At 29.8% G+C, this 20,172-nt stretch overlaps 1 protein-coding gene across 1 annotated transcript in view; it reads left to right on the top strand.

Annotated features, from left to right (window-relative positions):
• Nucleotides 1-6,848, top strand: part of LOC117179528 (chondroadherin-like) — a 117,032-nt gene extending 110,184 nt beyond the window's left edge. Inside the window, exon 3 of the mRNA XM_033371416.1 lies at nucleotides 4,995-6,848. Within this exon, the coding sequence (XP_033227307.1) occupies nucleotides 4,995-5,757 (763 nt within the window). The 3' untranslated portion in view covers nucleotides 5,758-6,848. The remainder of the gene's footprint in view (nucleotides 1-4,994) is intronic.
• Nucleotides 6,849-20,172: the final 13,324 nt, after the last annotated feature.

The raw sequence follows: 20,172 nt of genomic DNA, 5'->3' as shown, positions 1-20,172 counted from the left end.
CCCTGCCGAGTGAGTCACGCCTACTCCGAAAGGGAAATGGCTTAATGGTGTAATAATAATAATAATAATAATAATAATAATAATAATAATAATAATAATAATTAGAATTAGAAAGTAAAGGTTCCAGCATATATTTTTAAATTATGCTACAAAATTCCTCATTTTCACATCTTTCGAAAATTTCTATTTCAATCCTATTTTTGCAAAATCTAAAATCAACGATCTATTCTAAAATTGGCCAATATAAATTTTTTTATTCGTAAAAATTAATTTAATTTAAAATTACATTCTTCCAGTCAGCACTTTTCTCTCCAGCACCATAAATTACGTTTCTTGTTTTTTTCGGTGCTAAAAGATTACTTTCCATTTTTTTTTATTTTATGAAAATCTTGAATAAATTTTCGACGAGGGCCTTCGTGCAATAAAAAATTTATGACATCTCACGCATCTTTTTTTTTCTCATAAAATTTGGTATAATAAAATGATCAAGGCCTGATTTAAGGACGTGCTCGGTGGACCATAAAATCACTTTTTATGTCGAATACTGTCGTTTGAAAACTTGCAATAAAAGTTTAAGTTGAATTAAATTGAGGAGAATATATTGTTGATTTAAAAATTAAAATTATCTACAAGGATTTTTTTCGTCCTTTTTTGACTTTTTCAAGAAAATTTTTTTACACATGTACCATTTTAATTCGTAACAATTTTTAGTTGAACATTCTTAAATCGCAAATTTCCGAAATAAAATCATTTTAAATTTTATTTTTATAAAGTAAACAACGATTAATCATATTAAATGATATTTCGAAATTTATTTAAAACTTGTATAGATTGACAAAGATTTCAATGCATTTCAAATTACTTCTTGTAATTTCGGAAGTGTTGAAGATTTTAAAGAAAATTTTCGAATTTTGGAAGATTATAAAATAATGAAAAAATTTCTAAACATTTAAGATTTTTTAATATTCCAAAAATGAGGCTTTTGAGGAGTTTGAAAAAGTTTCAAGAGAATAATCAAATTTTCTTAAGGCATTTTTTCTAATTTTGCCGAATTTTTCAAAAACTGCAAGGAAAAATGCAAATCCTTTTAAAAGTTCATTGGAAGGTTTACATTTTTCAAAAGCTTTGCAAAGATTGAAAAATAATTGAAGAATTTTGAAAATTTGAAACTAACTGTAGAGTTTTTCAAATTTTGAACAAAAACTTAGAAGCTTTTAAAGAATTTTGAAAGGTTATAAGAGCATAAAAAACTATTCTTAAGCTTCCTGGAAAAAATTTTAATAATTTTTTGTTATTTTGAAAAATTATCTTTGAAAGAAAATTTCAAAAAATTTCAAAAAATTTTAAAAGATTTCTAAAACTGTAGACAAAAATTATAAGATTGTGAAATTTTTTTAATTTTCATGGATTAAAAAAAAATGGTAAGTAAAATCCGACTCAGTTTAAAATATCTTCTAGGAATTGGTGAAGTTTAAAGAGGGTCTAAATATTTTTAAGCTTAAAAGTATTTCTAAAAATATATAAATATTTTGGAATTTCTCCCAACATTCCAAAAGTCCTGAATATTTCTGAAACTCTTATTAATTTTTCTTAATATTTGGTAAAATCTTGTAAATAAAAGAATTTTCTTTCGAATTTTCTAGATTATTTTTCGACACATTTGAAATCTTCAAAAATCTTTTTTATTTTTCCCAAAAATCTTAGGAAAATAATATTTATATAAATTTTGAAACGAAACTGATCCAATTAAAATATATAAATTTTAAATTATATTACTTTGGACTGAAAAGATTGAAATATAAGGCCCTCCGAATCTTTTAAAATCACACATTTGTTCAGATGAGAAATGTATAACAAACTTTTAAGTGATTTAATTTTCCGATTCAAAGGCGTCATTCCCATTCAGAGGACGATGGTCCAATCCACTTTCCGATTCACTAAAGCAATCGTTCAGTCGTTTTTTCCTGAATCTGAAGGAATTGTACAAAAAATTAAAAGTAGAATGATAGAAAGTGAATTCAGATATAAAATTAAATTACCACAAAGTGCGATCTCCATCTACATTTTTGGTTCATTTCTTAGAATGGAAAATGTGGATTTCCTTCTTATTGGGTAAGAGCTTTTTAAAATCCTTCGATAATAGCATGCGAGACGTTCACTTGAATATGCAGCGACTCGATTTGCTTTCAGAATCGGCTTCTTCTTAGGTCAATCAATATAGACTAGCATATAAAATAGGAAGTTCAGAAAGTTTATTGTATTTCAAGAATAATTGCTGTCAAAGTACAGACAATTGTCTTCCTATTATTTTTATTACACTTTTCTACCATAAAAGAAGAATTTTCAAACTAAAATAATGAATTTTTAATAAAACAGTCGTTTTTTTGATAAAAATATGCTTTTTGAAAAAATACTAAATTATAAACCAAATAATTAAATTTTTGTCGAAATAGTAGAGTATCTAACTAATCTGTTGAATTAAAACAAAAAATTAAACTTCAACTAAACGCAGTTGTATGTTCAACAAAAAGATGAATTCTCAAAGAAAAATATAATAGTTGATATTTTATAAAAAAATAACAAACAAATTTTCAACAGAACAGTTCAATCTTTAACCAAAAAGTTGAATTTTCAACAAATTAAATAAAGTTTCAACAAAGAAATTTAATTTTTAACAAAAAAGTTGCAGTTTAAAATTAAATACAAAAAAAAATTTTTAAAGATGGATTTTCATCTAAAAAAGATAAATTTTTAACAACAAAAATGGAAAAGTTACAGTTTAAGTTCAAAAAATTAATTTTAAGCAACAAAAAAAAACACGAATTTTAAAGAAAATACTTAAATTTTTTACCAAATAGTTCAATTTTTAACTTACAATGGTGAGTTTTTAACTAAAAGAGATACATTTTCAAACAAAAGTAAAATACTTAAATTTTAAGTAAAAAGATTCATTTAGACAAAAAAAATACAACAAAATATGTAGCAAAAAAATAGATTAATTTTTAACTAAATTTAAGAATCTGCAATTGAAATATTGTTTTTAATATATTTCTTTAACTTTTGACCGAAACGATCAATTTGTAAGCAAAAAAAAAAAGAATTTTCTACAAAACAGTTGAATTTTCAACCTACAAATAATGATTTTCCTTTAAAGGAATGGTTTTCATTAAAATAGATCAATTTTCAGCCAAATTGTCGAATTTTGAACTAAAGAGTTGAATTTTCCTCAAAATACAACAATTACAATATAAAAAAAATTAATTTTCAATCAAAAGTGAAAAACTTAAATTTTCAATACAAAAAATTAATTTCAACAAAAAAATATAAAATAAATTTTCAGCAAAATAGTACAACTTTCAAATAAATAGATTAATTTTCAAATAAAATTAAGAATCTGCAATTGTAAAATTATTTTAAAATAAATTTGTTTCACTTTTGATCAAAAAGATCAAATTGCATCTAAAAGATGAATTTTCTACAACACAGTTACATTTTCAATCTGCAAATAATAATTTCCTACTAAAAAGACAAACTTCTAACAAAGTAGTGGTTTTCGACCAAATTATATGGTTTTTAACAAAATAATTAAATTTTCAACAGAATAGTTGAATCATAAATTGAATGGTCAGATTCAAATTTTTTATAGAAAACATTAATTTTCATTAGAAAATATTGTCACTAAAAATTAATTATTAACAAAGACGTTCAATTTTCCTACCAAAGAAACCAATTGTTAATAAATACAGGCTTTTCACTCCAGAAAGAAAAGAAGTCCATCGAAATATTTGAATATTTAAGCCAAAAGACTAATTTTCCTTAGAATAGTTGAATTTTCTTCCCTTAAATATGAATTTCCAACAAAAATGTTTATTTTCAACTAAAATGTTGAAACTTAAAAAAAAATGTTTTTAACGAAGTAGTTCAAAGTTCAACAAATTAATTGAATTGTCAAACAAAAATATTTAATAAATAATTTAATAGTAGATTGATATCAAATAAAAAAATGCTTTTGAATAAAAAAACAGTTGGATTCAACGAAAACATATGAATTATCAAACAAAATAGTTGAATCATCAAACAAAGAAGATAAATTTCCACCAGATGCATTTTTAACAAAAAATATGAAATTTCTACCAAACCAGATAAATTTGTAAGCCGAAGAGACAATTTTGCTAAAAAATAGTTCAATTTCCTACCAAACAAGATTTAAATTGAATTTTACACACAGAAATATTAATTTTCGAAGAAAAAAGTTTAATTTTCAATTTTAAAAAATATAACTTTTTAATCCAAATAAAGGAATTTAACACAAGCATTAAATTAAGAAAAGTTAGTAGGAAGCAACTGAGAAAAAGGAAGAGAAATACAAGGCAAATAAATTACAAACAGGGTGACCGTAAACATCATTTTAAAAATTCCCTAACTTTTCTCTGACCAATTTTTCATTATCCCTGATCAATAATATTCAAGGACCAGAATCTTAATCTTGTAAAATTTTTAACATAGAATCTTTTGTAAACGGAATAAAAAAAAAGTTCAATCAAAATAAAAAACTTTCTATTTGTTTATCCTGGGTAATTATTTAAAATTCCTCCTATAGAAATTCCCGAATTTTTAAAAGATTGTTTCAAAATCCCTCACTTTTCCCAGACCAATACAATTCCCGGACTTTTCCCTAATTTTCCAGGTTTTCCCTGACCTACATCCACCCTGCTGCGACACAAAAATTATTCTCCCCATCTAATTGATCGAAAATCGTGCTCAACATAAACAATAATTAGTATCCACACTCCATAGAATCCCCCATTGAGTTTTCGACACGGGAAATAGAAACAGCAATTATTCACGCAGCATGCGATTTGCTTAGTACATTATGTGAACAAGACCACCAGAAAAGTCCATTGTATTATTGACCATCGGTCTAAATCGAAATCCGCAACAAAGCCAAGCAGGCCATCCGCATTAATACAATTTCTCTCTTTTGTTCTTCACAGGTGGGTCTCCCTTCGCCGGTGCAGCCTCGCTACCCTGCAACCGACGCACTTTCCCGTCGACAGTCTGTTGTCTCTCCGGGTGGGCAGCAATCCCCTGGTGTGCAATTGTTCCCTCCACTGGTTGTGGAACATCCTACGAGCTGAGGAAAGACGCAACGAGACGAGGCTGGAGCTGGACTTCGAGGATATCGTCTGCGTCGACGAGGAATTTGCTGGGAAGGCGCTCATTTCCCTGCCCGAGGGATCCCTCCGGTGCAGATTGAGTCCTCTCTACCTCTCGCTGTCAGCCGCCGCTTGCCTCGCGGCGACCGCCACGATTCTGGCCTTGATAGTCCACGTGACGAGGGCAAAGAGAAGAAAAAGGCCGGCTTATTCAGCTCCAAATCGACCCGAGTTGCTCGTCTATGAGCTGGACAAGAACGCAGAGTCCTACAGCAGGCGGCTGATCGCCCGGAATGAGGAGATGCTCTACGAGACGCCGAGGAGGAAAACGAGTCAGGATTCTTCGGATCCTAGGGACACAAATGTCTACGAGACACCCAGGTACTCGAGACCGAATCGTCGAGATCGAGATCCTTATGACTGCAGACAAATGGAGGAAGGTGTTTACGCCGTCGCGGATGTCACCGGTCTCCGGGATCAGCCACCGGAAGTACTTTCCCTTTATCGCATGCGGGCTCTCCCGAGCGCACCTTCCGCCAGGGACTATGACTATGACTACGAACCTCCAATGCCTCACAAACCACATGTGGTTTTCGTCTGAAGGAGTTTACCTTCAGATTGTTCGAGTTAGCCTCTTTGATTATCTGAAAGAGACTTTTTGTGTGTATGGTTTGTGAGAACTCGATTATAAGGGGCCAGGAGGTGTGAGGGATTTTGAAAGGGGTGAGTGTAAGGCTGTTTCAGTCAACTCACTGCCAGGATTCTCTCATGAAAGAGAATAGAGTGGACTCTCACAAAGCGCCCGGCGCCACGCCCCTCAATCTTGGCGGGATATATCTCTGAGACGCTTTGGCGGATTATTTGAATATTTTTGGAAGGGCGAGGCGCTTGGTGGAAAAGGCGCTTGTTAAAAATTTTTACACTTGACGAGAAAGGGCGCTTGGTGGAAAAGGCACTTGGTGAGCGTATACTCTAATTGAGATGTATAATAGAATTCGTCGACCACAGTCGGGTCTAAAAGACTTCTTTTCTAAGGACTACAAATTGTTAAGCTTCGAAAACAGATGCATTGGTTGCTTGGTGATGTTTTTTTGTTTGAATATTTACACTCACTCCTTCGCTGCACTATTCACTCGAGCGCAATTTTATGAAACGATGACAGTAGGACATTACTTGAATTCGCGCAAGGTTGAAATTTATTCGACTTTTCACAAATTTTATAAATATCCATTTCTGAAATAAAAAAAGACAATTCTCGATTTCACAGATTAAACATTTCCGTGTTATTTAACTTATTTGAAATCAACCAAGTTTTAACTTTGCGTCTACTTGAGAAATATCCTACTGTCAGAATTTTAATTGACCAAAAATGTGTTTTAAATCATTTCGACCAAATTAAGTACCCCTGGATCTTGTAAAAATCACTTACTCTTTATTTAAATTTTGTTTAATAGACTCGAAAATAACTTCCGAAACGAAATTCTTGAAGAAAAGAGTTTCTAGAAATTTACGGAATTTCTGTTCGAGAATATTAGTTTTTCGTTAAACGTCTTAAATTATTGTAAATTATTAATTATTAAATATTAATTATTGTAATTTAGGGTGTCTATTTGACAGGGAAATTACCGATAGTTTTTTTTCGAATGTGCTATAATATAGAAATTAAAAGTGGTCTCATATATTTATTTTATTCTAATTCTTACTTGGAACGGGGAATTTTGAAAAGAATTATTTTTATAGAATGTTAGTTAAAAAAATATCATTTTGAGTTTCAGATAAAAAAAAATTCCATGAAGAATGTTAATTTTTGTTTTAAAACAACCATTTCTAGTAAAGAATAATAATTTTGAGTTTAGGGAAGGGAATTCTCATAAAGAATTATAATTTCGACTTTTGAAAAAGAAAACTCATAAAAATTATAATTTTCGATTTAGGACAGGAAGAAAATTTAACATTTTTCTTTTCCAACTTTTTGAAAAAATGATTGCCTATATTTCCGACTTTCAAGACAAATGATTGTAAATAAATACACTGGTCACTTGGAATAGAGAATTTTGGAAATTAAATTAATTGTGACTTAATAAATGAAATTTTCAAAAAGAGTTTTAATTCTGAGTTTAGACGGGAAATAAATAAATTAAATATAAAAAATTCCCATAAAGAATTACAATTTGCGTGACGAATTATAAATAAGAATTTAATGCAAGAAATTTCCCAAAGAATTATAATTTTTTCTTGAAACATATAATTTTTGACATGGGGCAGGAAATTTTGGAAAATAATTTTAATTCTGATTTATAAAAAGTGAATTGACAAAAAAAGCCCTGTTTCAAGTCAAAATTTGTCAGATTTTGAAAATCCTTATTTTAAATCAGTATTTTGAAAATTAAAATATTCTCTTTTTAAAAAATAAAATTAGTCAGTATTTGAAACTTTATCATTTTTATGTTAAAAGGAAATTTTGTCAAAGAAGTCCGATTCTTAATAAAAGAGTACTAAAAGAAGTTTTCTAAAAGAATTACAAATCTAAATTGGGGCAGAGAATTTTTGGAAAAAATTATAATTTTTACTTTGAGACAGAAAATTTTAATAAAGAATTATAATTTCGAGTTTGGAAAAGGCAATATCCGGAATAAAATTATGAAAAGTAATTGTTATTCTGATTTATAAAAAGAGAATTTATAACAACAGTGCCTGTATAAATTTCGAATTCTTCAGATTTAAAAATTTCCTTGTTCCAAATCAGAATTTACTTAAATTAAAGAATTATTTTTTATCGGGAATTTTCGAAAATCAATGTAATTGTGATTTGTAACAGAAAATATTTGACATGAAAAGCAATTTGGAAAAATAACTAATTTTCATTTCGAAAAAGAGAACTTAAATATTCCCTGCATAATGACAGAATTATAGTTATTTTACGAAATTCCCTTTTCGAAATCTAAAAACTTTTTAAAAAATGTAAAATTTTGAAAATCTCTTGAAATCTCTCAAAATTGTTGGAAATCATTCATATTTTTTTACTCTTTTAAATGGACCGGGAGAAAACCGGGAATTTGAAATCATACATCAGATAGACACCCTGTAATTGTAATTGTAATTATGTTATAATTATACTATTTTCTGTAAATATATATTTATTAAAAATTATTCTGTGTCGAATGGGAATTTTAAGAAATAACATTAATTTTTATTTAGAAGAAAAGAATAAAAAATTGTTTACAAATTCTTTTTCAAGTTTATTTTCAATTGACCGCGAGAGAATTGGGAATTTGAAATCACCCAATGGGTTCCCTAGCGTAAATTCGCTAGGGTTCGATACCCTGTAATTTTAATTGTATCATATAATTTTCTGTAAATATAACAATTGTATTAAACATCTTCTATTTTCGTATCTTTCGAAACTTCTCGGAATACCTTCCTTTCGACTAAAACCATGTCTTTTTTTTTTAGTTTCTTGATCAAGGAGCAAGTGATTTGTCTCGCCACGGGGGTATTCTCTTAAACCGCAGTGAAGTGACGCCTTTATGAATAATCGTTATTTTTTATCGGATCGAATACGAACGCAGGCAGGCAGGAAGTCTGGTTGAAGAGAGATACAAATGAAATGTCTTCCGCGAAATTGCGCAGCCCGAAGCAGTACGGTTTCAGGGCGAACGTTCGTTCTACATTCTACGTAGCGATAAATCAAGTCAAAGCAGCATCTCGTTAGCCGCGATCTAGCCCGTTTAATCCGCCTGGAGTCAGTGTTCGGAGCTACCGGCTTTTAAAGATCGGTGACTACAAGTTTGAGAGAAAAAAAAATAAATAAAAGAAGATAATAAACGAAATGAAAGGTGCTTCAAGCACCGCGAAGGAGTAAAATATAGAATAGAACCAAGTGCAGACTTCACACTCATCCACTTATTCCCTTTCTTCAAACACCACCCATTTTTTAAAGAAATCATCCTTATTTTAGTTACATATTTCCCTATCGGAATAGTTCCGCTAGGGCATATTTTCATTCTTTTTAAAATTAATTCACTATTTTAAATATTTAATTCAACACTCTTTTTAGGATTTTATCTCTTTTTTAATTGTCCAGCGGGTACAGCATTTGGCGACGTCTACGACATCGTTACGACATTTTTACGACAACGTTACGACATCATATGTCCTTATCGTTACAGTGTCTTGACGATATCGTAAAGACATTGTCAGATCATACGACATATTTACGATATCGTGAGGGCACCTCAAAGACATTGACATAGGATGTCGTAAAGTTGTCGTAACGATGTCGTAAAGACGTCGCCATATTTTGTGCCCACTTAGTGAGAATGCGGCAACCTAGTTTACAATATTGCACGCCGCGTTGCCGCACACAGCTTTTAAATTTTTAAATCATGGATAAATACGAATAAATAAATTAAAATATGTAAAAAAATGAAAGGAGTGAACAAATTCTATATATAATTGAGAATAAATGTGAAAATGAATAGAAAACCCAGTGAGCACAAAATTTGGCCACGTGTTTACGACATCGTACGACATGGACATAGGATGTCATAAAGCTGTCGTAACGATGTCGTAAAGACGTCGCCAAACTTTTTGCCCACTGGGAATATGCCCTAGGGATCACGCGGTCCGCTAGGGGTTCTTGAAGATAAATTAAAAAAAAAATACTTATTTGAAAACATGTATGTACCCTAAGGCACCCAGCCAAATCCCGATTTTTCGATTTTCTAAAACCTTGAAGCAGAAATTTTTTTCTACTGGTGAGTTATTGTCTATTTTTTTAGAGTTAAAAAATATTTAGTGGTCGCTAAAATTGGAACACACTTCTACATGTCTCCATTTTAAACAAAACCGAAACGTTGATAGATTTTTGTAAAAATTTTTTTCTGACGAATAAAAAAAAATAATTTTACTTTTTCATTTCTCTTTTTACATTTTCTTACATTTTTTTATTTAAACTAAGTCATTTAATAGTGTGTTGCCCAAATTTGATTGGTGGATTTTTTTTGTTTATCAATTTTTTAAGAGAAATGATTTCTATTCAAATAACTGATTTTCGGTAAAAATGCAAACATGTCGTATTATTATTAAAATATTTGTAATATTCTTTCAAATTTAACGTTTTTTATTAACAGTAACAATTGTTGAAAATTGCAAATGTTCTTTGAAATTTATACCAATTTCGGGTAATAAAAAACTTGAAAATTAATTTAATCTGAACAAAAAATTGTTCAAAATTTTAAATCTTCTTTTGAACCTAACGATTTTTGTTTAAATTAACTGGTTTCCTATGAAAAACATGATTATAACATTAAATTGTTCAAAAATGGTAAATCTTACTTCATTTCTATATCGATAATTATGGTAATAATATATAATAATCTAATTCCTTGAACAAAACTTGTAATCTTCTTTGAAATCTAATAATTTTGTTACCAAACATCCCGATTTTCAATGTAAAACATTAACATAAAGTTAAATTTTCGAAGGATTTTAAATATTCATTAAAATCTAATGTTTTTTCCATAAAAATACGAATTTTCGACGTAAAAAACTCAAAGGTATCCAAAATTGATCTGAGATTATGAATCTTGTTTAAATCATAATGATATTGATTTTAAAGAACCAATATTAAATTTAAACCCACAACTTAACCTAAATTGTTAAAACAATTCTGATTTTTTTTCAAATCCAATGATTTTTAACCAAAAAATTTCAATTTTCGACCAAAAACACTATAAATCTTTGGATTTAAGTTTAATGAGTTTTATTTTAAATACGAATTTTAGGTAAAACACACAACATAACCTATAATTTTTGAAGGATTGCAAATATTCTTTGAATTCTAATAATTTTCCACTAAAAGTACCAATTTTCGACAAATAACACTACCATAAACCAAAATTGTTATGAAATTCTAAATCTTGTTCAAATTATACTGATTTTTTAAAAAATAGTAATTCTCGATGCAAAACAACAACGTAACCTAAAATTGTTTCAAAATTCAGATTTTTTCATAATCCAATTACTTTGAACAATAAAATTATGAATTTCTGACAAAAAACGCTATAAATCATTGGATTTAAATTTAATGTGTTTTATTTTAGAATATTAATTTCAAGTAAAACGCACAGCATAAGCTACATTTGTCGAAAAATTGTTAATCTTCTTTGAGATAGAATAATTTTTTATTAAACAGACTAAGAATTTCTGACAAAAAAATTAATAAAAAAAAGCAGAAAATTGTTGAAAATGAATAAATTGAGTCAGCTATTTTGATTATTTTTATTTATTTTTTTTAAATTTAGTTACTTACTTTTTCCAGAGTTGGGCAATTCATTAATTCAAAAAATAGTTCATTTTTTGAACATAATTAGTTTAATCAGGACTTCTCGTCCAGGAAATTACTGGTAATTAAAAAACTAACATTTGACAAAATTTTGAAGAAAATTAACATTTTTATGAAGAAGAACCTTAAGTTTTCATGAAAAATTAAAAGGTTAAAATTGTAAAAAATTAATAACTTTTATAAAAGTTGCATGTTGGTCATACAACAATTTTAGGACCTCTAAATATTTGTTAAAAAATCTGCAAAAATTCAGTTAAATACACTGAGATTAACTTAAAATACTTTAAAAAATTGGCTTACCTTCACCTATTTTTGTGAAAAAATTGCCCTTTTACCCTACTTTAATAATATTTTGCGCTGTGAAGCCTGCAGGTGTGAATGAAACGAAAGAGCGAATGAGTAAGAGCATCCGTTTAGAATTAAAATATGTACATATGGGATATTCTCTATATAAAGGTCACTCTCGCTCCCCCATGTACTTTTAATTTGTACATGTAAATTGCGAAAATTCGCTAGTTCGTTTAAATTTATTTTTCTATCAGAAAAAAAGTTTTTTTTACAAAAGAAATATTTTTTTTTTGATAAATAATCTCACTTTGGTAGCCACTACTTAATTTATTTTCGTTCTGTATTTATTCTAATTATTGTTCTTGTAATTATTTATTCTAATTATGATCACAAGATGGAGAACCGCTCATAGTACGAGGGCTTGCAAGATACAACACATGTAAATCGAAGCAATCATGAATGAGATTCTATTAAGAATCGGCACACTGACTTATATTATACACGCGCACTTATAAATAATATAATTATAATAACATTCTTACATAAGGTTAAAGATAATACTACAAATATATTATATGCATATATTTATTTATTGATTTACGATGTTACGTTTTGAGGCGCTGTTACGTTTTGGATATGAAACGAGAGAAAAATATACTGATGCAGAACGAACGTGTTTTTGTGAATCTAAATCTCAAATTGACTTTTAAAGAAAAGTACTCGAAATTCTTTTTGACACTTCTTGCAAAAAAGGTAATTGAAATTTCGAAAATTGGATCGACTGCAAATTGTAAAGGTCCGTAGATGACTTTATGTATTGAAATTCTCGTTATTGACTGTTTAATCATATTCATACATGGGGAGAGGACAAAACTATCTAGTACGGAAATGACAAAACTCAATAACTAGAACGCTGATGACACTCCTCCCTTTCTCCATTCGTATGCAGATTTTCGTTGAGAGCGACTTCATGCACCACATGCACACGCACCTCAAGCTCATGCACATGCACCACATACACATGCACATAAAACGAAACTGGTGAGTTATTTTGTAAATAAGTCGAGTAACTCTTGTTTCAGTGAGTGCGTTTGTAAAGCACTCTGGTTCGGTTCAGTTTTCAGGTTTATAGCTGCGAGAGCAATATTGAACTTTTAAACAGACACGATATTTTCTATGGTTGACCCAGAGTCAATTTTTGGGAGCATTAAAAAGAATCGAACGCTAGAGAACGACCACAGGGTCTATGGCTTAATGTCACTGTTTATTAAATATTTGAAAGCACATTAAAAAAACAAACTAAAAACAGTCAAATTGTCCCTTCTTACAGGAAGACTTTTTACAGATAGACTTCTTACAGGAAAACTTCTTACAGGAACCCTTTTTGGAGGAAACCTTCTTACAGGAATCCTTTCTTACGTGAAGCCCTCTTACAGAAAGCCTTCTTACCGAGAGCCTTCTTACAGGAAGCCAACTTACGGGACGACTTCCTACAGGAAGCTTTCTTACAGGAACCCCTTCCACAGGAAGCCTTCTTTCACGAAGTTCTCGGAAAGAAAGCCTTCTTACAGGAAGCCTTCTCACGGAAAAACTTCTCACAGGAAGGTTACTTACAGGAACCCCTTTTACAGGAAGCATTCTTAAAGAAAGTCTTCTTTCCGACAGCCTTCTTCCAGGAAGCCACTTTACGGGAAGACTTCTTACAGGAAGCTTTCCCTTTTACAGGGAGCCTTATTAAAGAAAGCATTCTTACCCTTTTGACAGGAGGCCTTCTTAGAGACAGCCTTCTTACCGAGAGCCTTTTTACTGAGAGCTTTCTTACAGGAAGCCTTCTCACAAGCAGCCTTCTTACCGAGAGCATTCTCACCGAGAGCTTTCTTACAAGAAGCCTTCTTATGGGAAGACTTCTTACAGGAAGCTTTCTTACAGAAACCCCTTTTACAGTAAGTCCTCTTACAGGAAGCCTTCTTACGGGAAGACTTCTTACAGGAACCCCGTTTACAGGAAGCCTTCTTAAAGAAAGCCTTCTTACCGAGAGCTTTCTTATAGGAAGCCTTCTTCCGGGGAGACTTCTTATAGGAAGCCTTCTCACAGGAACATGAAAATAAATAAAATAATTTACAACCAAAATTATAGGAAATTACAACTTTTTTTTATTATTGAGCCGAATTTTGGCTACTCCAAAAAAGCTTCTATGTTTAAACTTTTAAAAAATGGTAAAATATTTAAAAAAAAAACAATTGAATAATCGTTATTAAACAACAAAAAACTTTACGTTTAAAGTTTTTTTCAAATTAATAGCAATCAATTTACCTCATGTATGTCATTCAACACTATGTCATGTTATAAAAAGTCAACTTCAAATTAGGACACAGAAAGTGAAATATATACTTTTGAACTTTAAACATTTAAAATGGAAGCTTAGACAAATTTTAATTCAAGAAATCAATAATTTGAGAGTATAAAATGGAAGCTTTAAAATTTTTTTAATTAAAATTTTTTAATTAAAAACCATGAAACTGCAAGATTTTAACTTTTTCACGTTGTGCAGTTGAAAGATTTAAAAAATGTATAAATCCACGCTATCATTTTTAATGCTATACAGAGCTGAAGAAAGAATCCAAAAGTTGATGAAATTTTTAAATTATACCAATCCAAGTCTTTTTGATTATTCTCTTAAAAATTTGCTTTAAAAAAATAATTGAAAAATTGTCCAGGTATCTAATAATAATTTTACTATCTTGAAACTCAAATCCTTTTTCGAAAATTATGAAAACCTTATTAAATATTCTTTTAAAACGAATTACTTTTTCTAGGAATATAAACACCAACATTTTATTCATTTGCAACCTTTAAAAATACTTAAGAAGCTTCTAATTTTTGTTCGAAATTTCCAAAAATCGACATTGTCTTTTAAATGGTTTGAACATTTTTCACGTTTTAAATTATTTTGGAATCTAACTTCTAAATATCTAAATATATTTCAAACTTACTCGAATATTTTCCAAATTAAAAATTGTTCAATTTTCATTTAATAAGAAAAAAATGTTCAATCATTTTAAATATTCTGTTGAAATTCACTTTTTAAAATAAAAAATCGTGTGAAATTTTCCCAGCAAACTTCAGAAATTTATTTTTATTTCTTAAAACCCTTAAGGATCCTCAAAAAGCTTCCAAATTTTATTTCGCAATATTCAAAAATTTAAATTATTTATTTTTATTTTTTGAAACCTTATGCAGTTAAAAGCTTTTCTAAACTTGCAATTCAATAACTTCACTAACGTGAAGTTATTGAATTAAAATTGTTAAAGTTTAAAATTGTTTAGTTTTTACTATTTGATTTACAACTGTTCATTTAAAATTAGAAGTAAAATAATGCTAAATATTCAAAAAAATATCATCCGTAATGAAAAAATGTCAAATTGAATGGTTTGTTAATCGAAAATTATTTAAAAATTAAGAATAGTTTATAAGGTTTTGATCGAATGTTTACAATTTTTTAACTACTGAGATTTTCAAATCGAAAAATTTATATCTTTAAACTAGAAATCTCTAATTGCTTCATTTTGAATAGATTCATAATTGTCCTGTAAAAATGCTTGGCTCTACAATAAACTACCAGTATTTACAACATAATTTTAAGTACAGTTTTCCAATTTTTGGGAAATCTTGTATTTTTTTGTAAATATTTGTAACTTTTTGCAATAATTTAGATAAAACTAAACGTATTTTATTATGTCAAATACCTAAAGTGAAAAAATATTAAATTCTGTAGTTTTCTGTAATACTTTCTAAATATTTACAACCCAGTAAAAAATATTACTAAAAAGTTATACAAACTTTTAAAATGTAGAAACTTATACTTCATGGTTAATTTTTCCACTTTTCTACAAGAAAATACAAGAAAAAAATTAGCCATTTGTCTTTCACTGTATTTTTTTGTTAAATGTTGTACTTTTTTTATTATAAAAAAGTGTAAGGCTTAACAAAAATTAAGAGTTGTAAAATCTTTGTACATTCTTGTAGAAGTAATTCCCACTGTTTTTAAAAAACAAATGAAAAAGGGAAGAAAAAAGAGTAAAGAACCAAAACACCTCGCTCAACATGTTTCGAGGCCATTTAGGCGTCCTTATCAGGGAAATTATAATAGGAAACTAATGTTGAAAACTTCTGTACAGGAACCTCGAAGAATCCTGGTTATGTTTCTGGACACGATCCTGCACACAAACCTGCACAGATATTCTTGACGGTACCTGCACAGAAATTGGACGAAGGAACCTGTACAAGATCCTGCAATTGAACCTGCACCGAGAAAGGAAGCTTTGAATGATGGAGTATAGGTTCCTGTACAGGTACCTTTGCGAAGTAAATTGAGGCTCGGGTACATTTACGAATCGCGTATGGTGTCCTTTACAGAAAATAGTCGCGAAAACTCATGAAACTTAGAATTATAAAGTCGCTTTCCTTTTATTCCCTTGAATATTGAACTTACGATCGAGATAGCCAAACCACTAGTGAGCCCTCGCGGATTAGAGCCTATGCAGGTTCATGTATATGATCCTCAACGAGCACCTGTACATGAACCCGCGTCTCAAATTACTCTCTGAAGGAACATGTACAGGAACCTTTAAGATTGCATGTACAGGTTTCTTGCGCAACTTCACATGCAGCAACATTTCCATGATCCTCCAAAGTTCCTGTAAAGGAATTTTCAGCTGGCTGTCTCTAATGAGCCATTTAGACTTTAGAGTGTTATTTCGAAACATATTTCTTTCGCTTTAACTTCTTTGCGCAATTATTTGACATTCTTGAGTCATTGTTAAAAAAAGAATTTTTTAAACGTAAATCTTTTTAAGCTGTCTTGTGCGATTTCGGTACACAACTTGACTGTTTTAGGTTTTTTTTTTTAATGTACTTTCAGACACGAAATATGTTGCTCATTCTTTCATGATCCCGGTGGACCCTTCGCTCTGGTCGAATTCTTCGGTGGCACTTAGCTCCGCTCGTTAGTCATGCTATGTGCTTCTTGTTCAAGGGAGGGACAACAGGGTCGTAGAACTTTTTGATCATCCTCACTTACTATGGATTAATATTAATACATCACATTTTTCTTTTCATATAAAAATAGCCTAAATTCAAGTGTCAAAAATGGAGGAACTTCAAAGAAAAGCTAATGTGAAAAAGTTGGAGAAGAAGTAATTATTTATGATTTGGATTATTTTCTGATCCGCTCAGACTATCGTGCCAAATGATGTGGCAGAGGAACATTTTGTGTTGCTTAAAAAAAGCTTCTATTTTATAGTACCTAGAAAAAAAAATCTGTGGACAATAATGCTCAACAAAAACGTTGTTCTGCCACTATATTGTCTTATTTTTCGATTTTACTTATACCTATTAGCGTAGGTTGAAAACAAAATTATGAAAATCGAAATGGGATCAACGCCTTTTACTTGCGCATTAGAATATTTTTAATTAACGTTCTCCAAGAGATGACATATGTTTTATAAAACCCTGTTTTCAAAACACAATTTTCAAATCTACAAGAATGAGAACCGAATTTTTTTCGGTGTTTAGGGCTTTTCTACTGGCACCAACATATATGAAACATATTTGATCATTTCAAAACATCATCAATGTAACACAGTAAATTTAAGAAAAACTGAGTTTCTTAACTTATCTTTTTTGATAAGACTCTAAAACATATTTATAACATCTGAGGGCTTTTTATTGAAACCAATAAATTATACAATTTTTATCAAAAAATACAACAAAATTATTTTTTAAACCTGCTGCCTCCCCTTTTTCAACTCGCCAATAATCTATGTTTAATAGAACCTTGATTTAAACAAATTTAATTTTCAGGAAGTATGAAACCTGAAAAATTCATGAAATTTAAAAAATATTACTAAGTTTTTTTATTCAAATCTACTTCAAAGTATTAATCATTATTGAGCACAAAATAGCGAATTTTATATTTTCGAATTATACGAATTAATTTTAAACAATATGGTGATAATTTCAGAATTTTTACAAGTTTTAGAATAATATTAGCAAGAATTGTTTAGAATTCAAAAATAATAATTAATAATAATAGTTCGATAATAATTTATAATTTTATAAGGAGAACAATTTATTTTCGTTATTCTTTGTAGAAACACGTATTTTTCTACAAAAATCAATTAAAAATTATGAAAAACTAAACATTCATTTAGCATTTATAAATTTTTCTGTTTATTCACAGAGAATTGCATTTATTCATAATTATTTCTAGAAATTTGTAATTTTTCAAAATGAAATATTTAAAGAAAGCCGCAACTAGCTTTCGCAAATCGTAAACTTTCATTATTTTTGGTGGAAATTCATAATTAAAAAAAAACTATTTAAAATAATGAAAAACTAAACCTTTAGCATAAGGTTGTAGCTTTTCGAATTTTTGCTTAAAAATTGATGTCATCCATAACTTTGTATTGATTTTAATAATTTTCTAACAACAAAATACGAAGAGCTACTCGTTTTTCCAGACATAATTTTCGTAAAATTTCATATAAAGGTGTAATCATTTATTTGGTTTTGTATTAATTGTATTCATTATAAATATTTATCTCATACTTTATAGTTTTTTGCCATACTATTGCAAAATATATCAATTTCTCCGAGCCTCTGTAAAAACGACGTTTTTACAGAACTTTTTCGTTTATTTTTGTTGTATTTTCCCCAATTATCTTTTTCCAGCTGACTTTGAAAAAACTTTGCTACAGAAAAAGGCAGGCAGCAGGGTTAGAAAATATTGTTGAAAACAATTAAAAAAAAAAACTCAAAGAAAATCAACCCGTGTAACAAAGTTGCACAAAGAGAATTAAAAGAAGAGAAGCATGTTCACAAAAATAAATGAAGATTTTTTTATGTAAACGATTGATTATACAGTTACATATTAAACAGAAGTCTAATTTTGCCATTAGAAAGCCCTTGGGTGTAGACAAAATTTTTTAAAGCTAGACTTGTCAATTTTTTCCTAGTGTATTTTTATCAGAAAAAACCCTTAGATGTTATAAATATCTCCCAGCATCACCTGAAAAAAGAGGAAACGAGTACGAGATGTATAGAAAAAAGTTGAAGTCAATATATGGATAGATGATGAAAAGATGGGGAAACTTTTACAATAATCCAAAACTGTTATTCAAAAACATTTTTTAATTCATTCAAAAATAATTTTTATTTAATATTTAGCCACAAATTGACTTCGATGGTCAAGCCTAACCGGACAACAATTTAATCATCTCTTACTGAATGACACACTTTTTTATTGTTCAGTTCGTACTGACACCAGTACGAGCTGCACCTCATACTGGATTCCCCTTATAAAAAAGACTCCATTTTTCTCAAATTGTTCCCTAATAAACTACTTTTGCAGATAGTTTCAATTTCGATTTCGTGAGGTTTTTTATGAGTTGTTTGAAATTTCGAGGTCTTTTTGAGAGACATGCGTTGCGTCCCTGGTGATGATGGTGACTGTTGACTTTTTATAAAAAACTCTTCCCTACTTGAAGCTCGTGTCACCGTTCACAGAATCCCGACACCAGTTTAGTTAAGAAGGCGTTTGGCGGCTATTTTTGTATGTAGATACAAACGCCCGAATAATGTCGAGCGTTCGTCGCACATCCTTCCTGTCTACGTCCGACTGTCGGTCTGTATCTTGTCTCTCATTGTCATGTCAGTTGCTTCTTTCAACCTGTCTCCCTTGTATGTTACCATTTATTCACACCATTTTTCTTTCTGCCCATTTTCACCGTCACCTGTGAATATCTCCTAATTGTTTATTTGAAACAGAGTGGTCGCAAAACTCAATTCGCAAAACTTAATTTGCAAAATTCCTTGATTTTTCCCGGACTGACTTTTAATTTCCCCTGAACCTTTAACAGCACGCAATATTGCATGAGAACATTTGCAATATTGCAGAAATATATGTCCTCTCCCAATATTGCCTTGAAATGTTTCTTAAGATTTTCGCAACATTGCAGCAATATTGCGAAAAAAAATTAGTATGGAGAGGACATTCATATAGTCCCTAGCAGACCCCGTAAATGGAACGGTTACGCGCTCGTGTAGATGTACATTGACCACAGTGACCGTTGCGTTCACTGGGCCCGCTAGGGTAATTTCCATCCTTTTTCACTTTTATTCCAAATTTGACTTAGAACTCATTTGATCTTTTTACACATTTATATATTTTTTATATTTATTCATATGTGTTAAAAATGAGGAATTAAAGAACAAAGATCAAAAGAATGTTGAATTCTTTGCCAGATTGTGCAGAAACGTGAAAAAGAATGAAAAAATGCCCTAGCGGAACATTCGCTCGGTCCGTTAGGTGTAGCTGAAGCA

This window comes from Belonocnema kinseyi, chromosome 9 (genome assembly GCF_010883055.1).
Source record: "Belonocnema kinseyi isolate 2016_QV_RU_SX_M_011 chromosome 9, B_treatae_v1, whole genome shotgun sequence".
Classification (NCBI taxonomy): domain Eukaryota; kingdom Metazoa; phylum Arthropoda; class Insecta; order Hymenoptera; family Cynipidae; genus Belonocnema; species Belonocnema kinseyi.
This window is presented reverse-complemented; position numbering and strand designations above follow the sequence as displayed.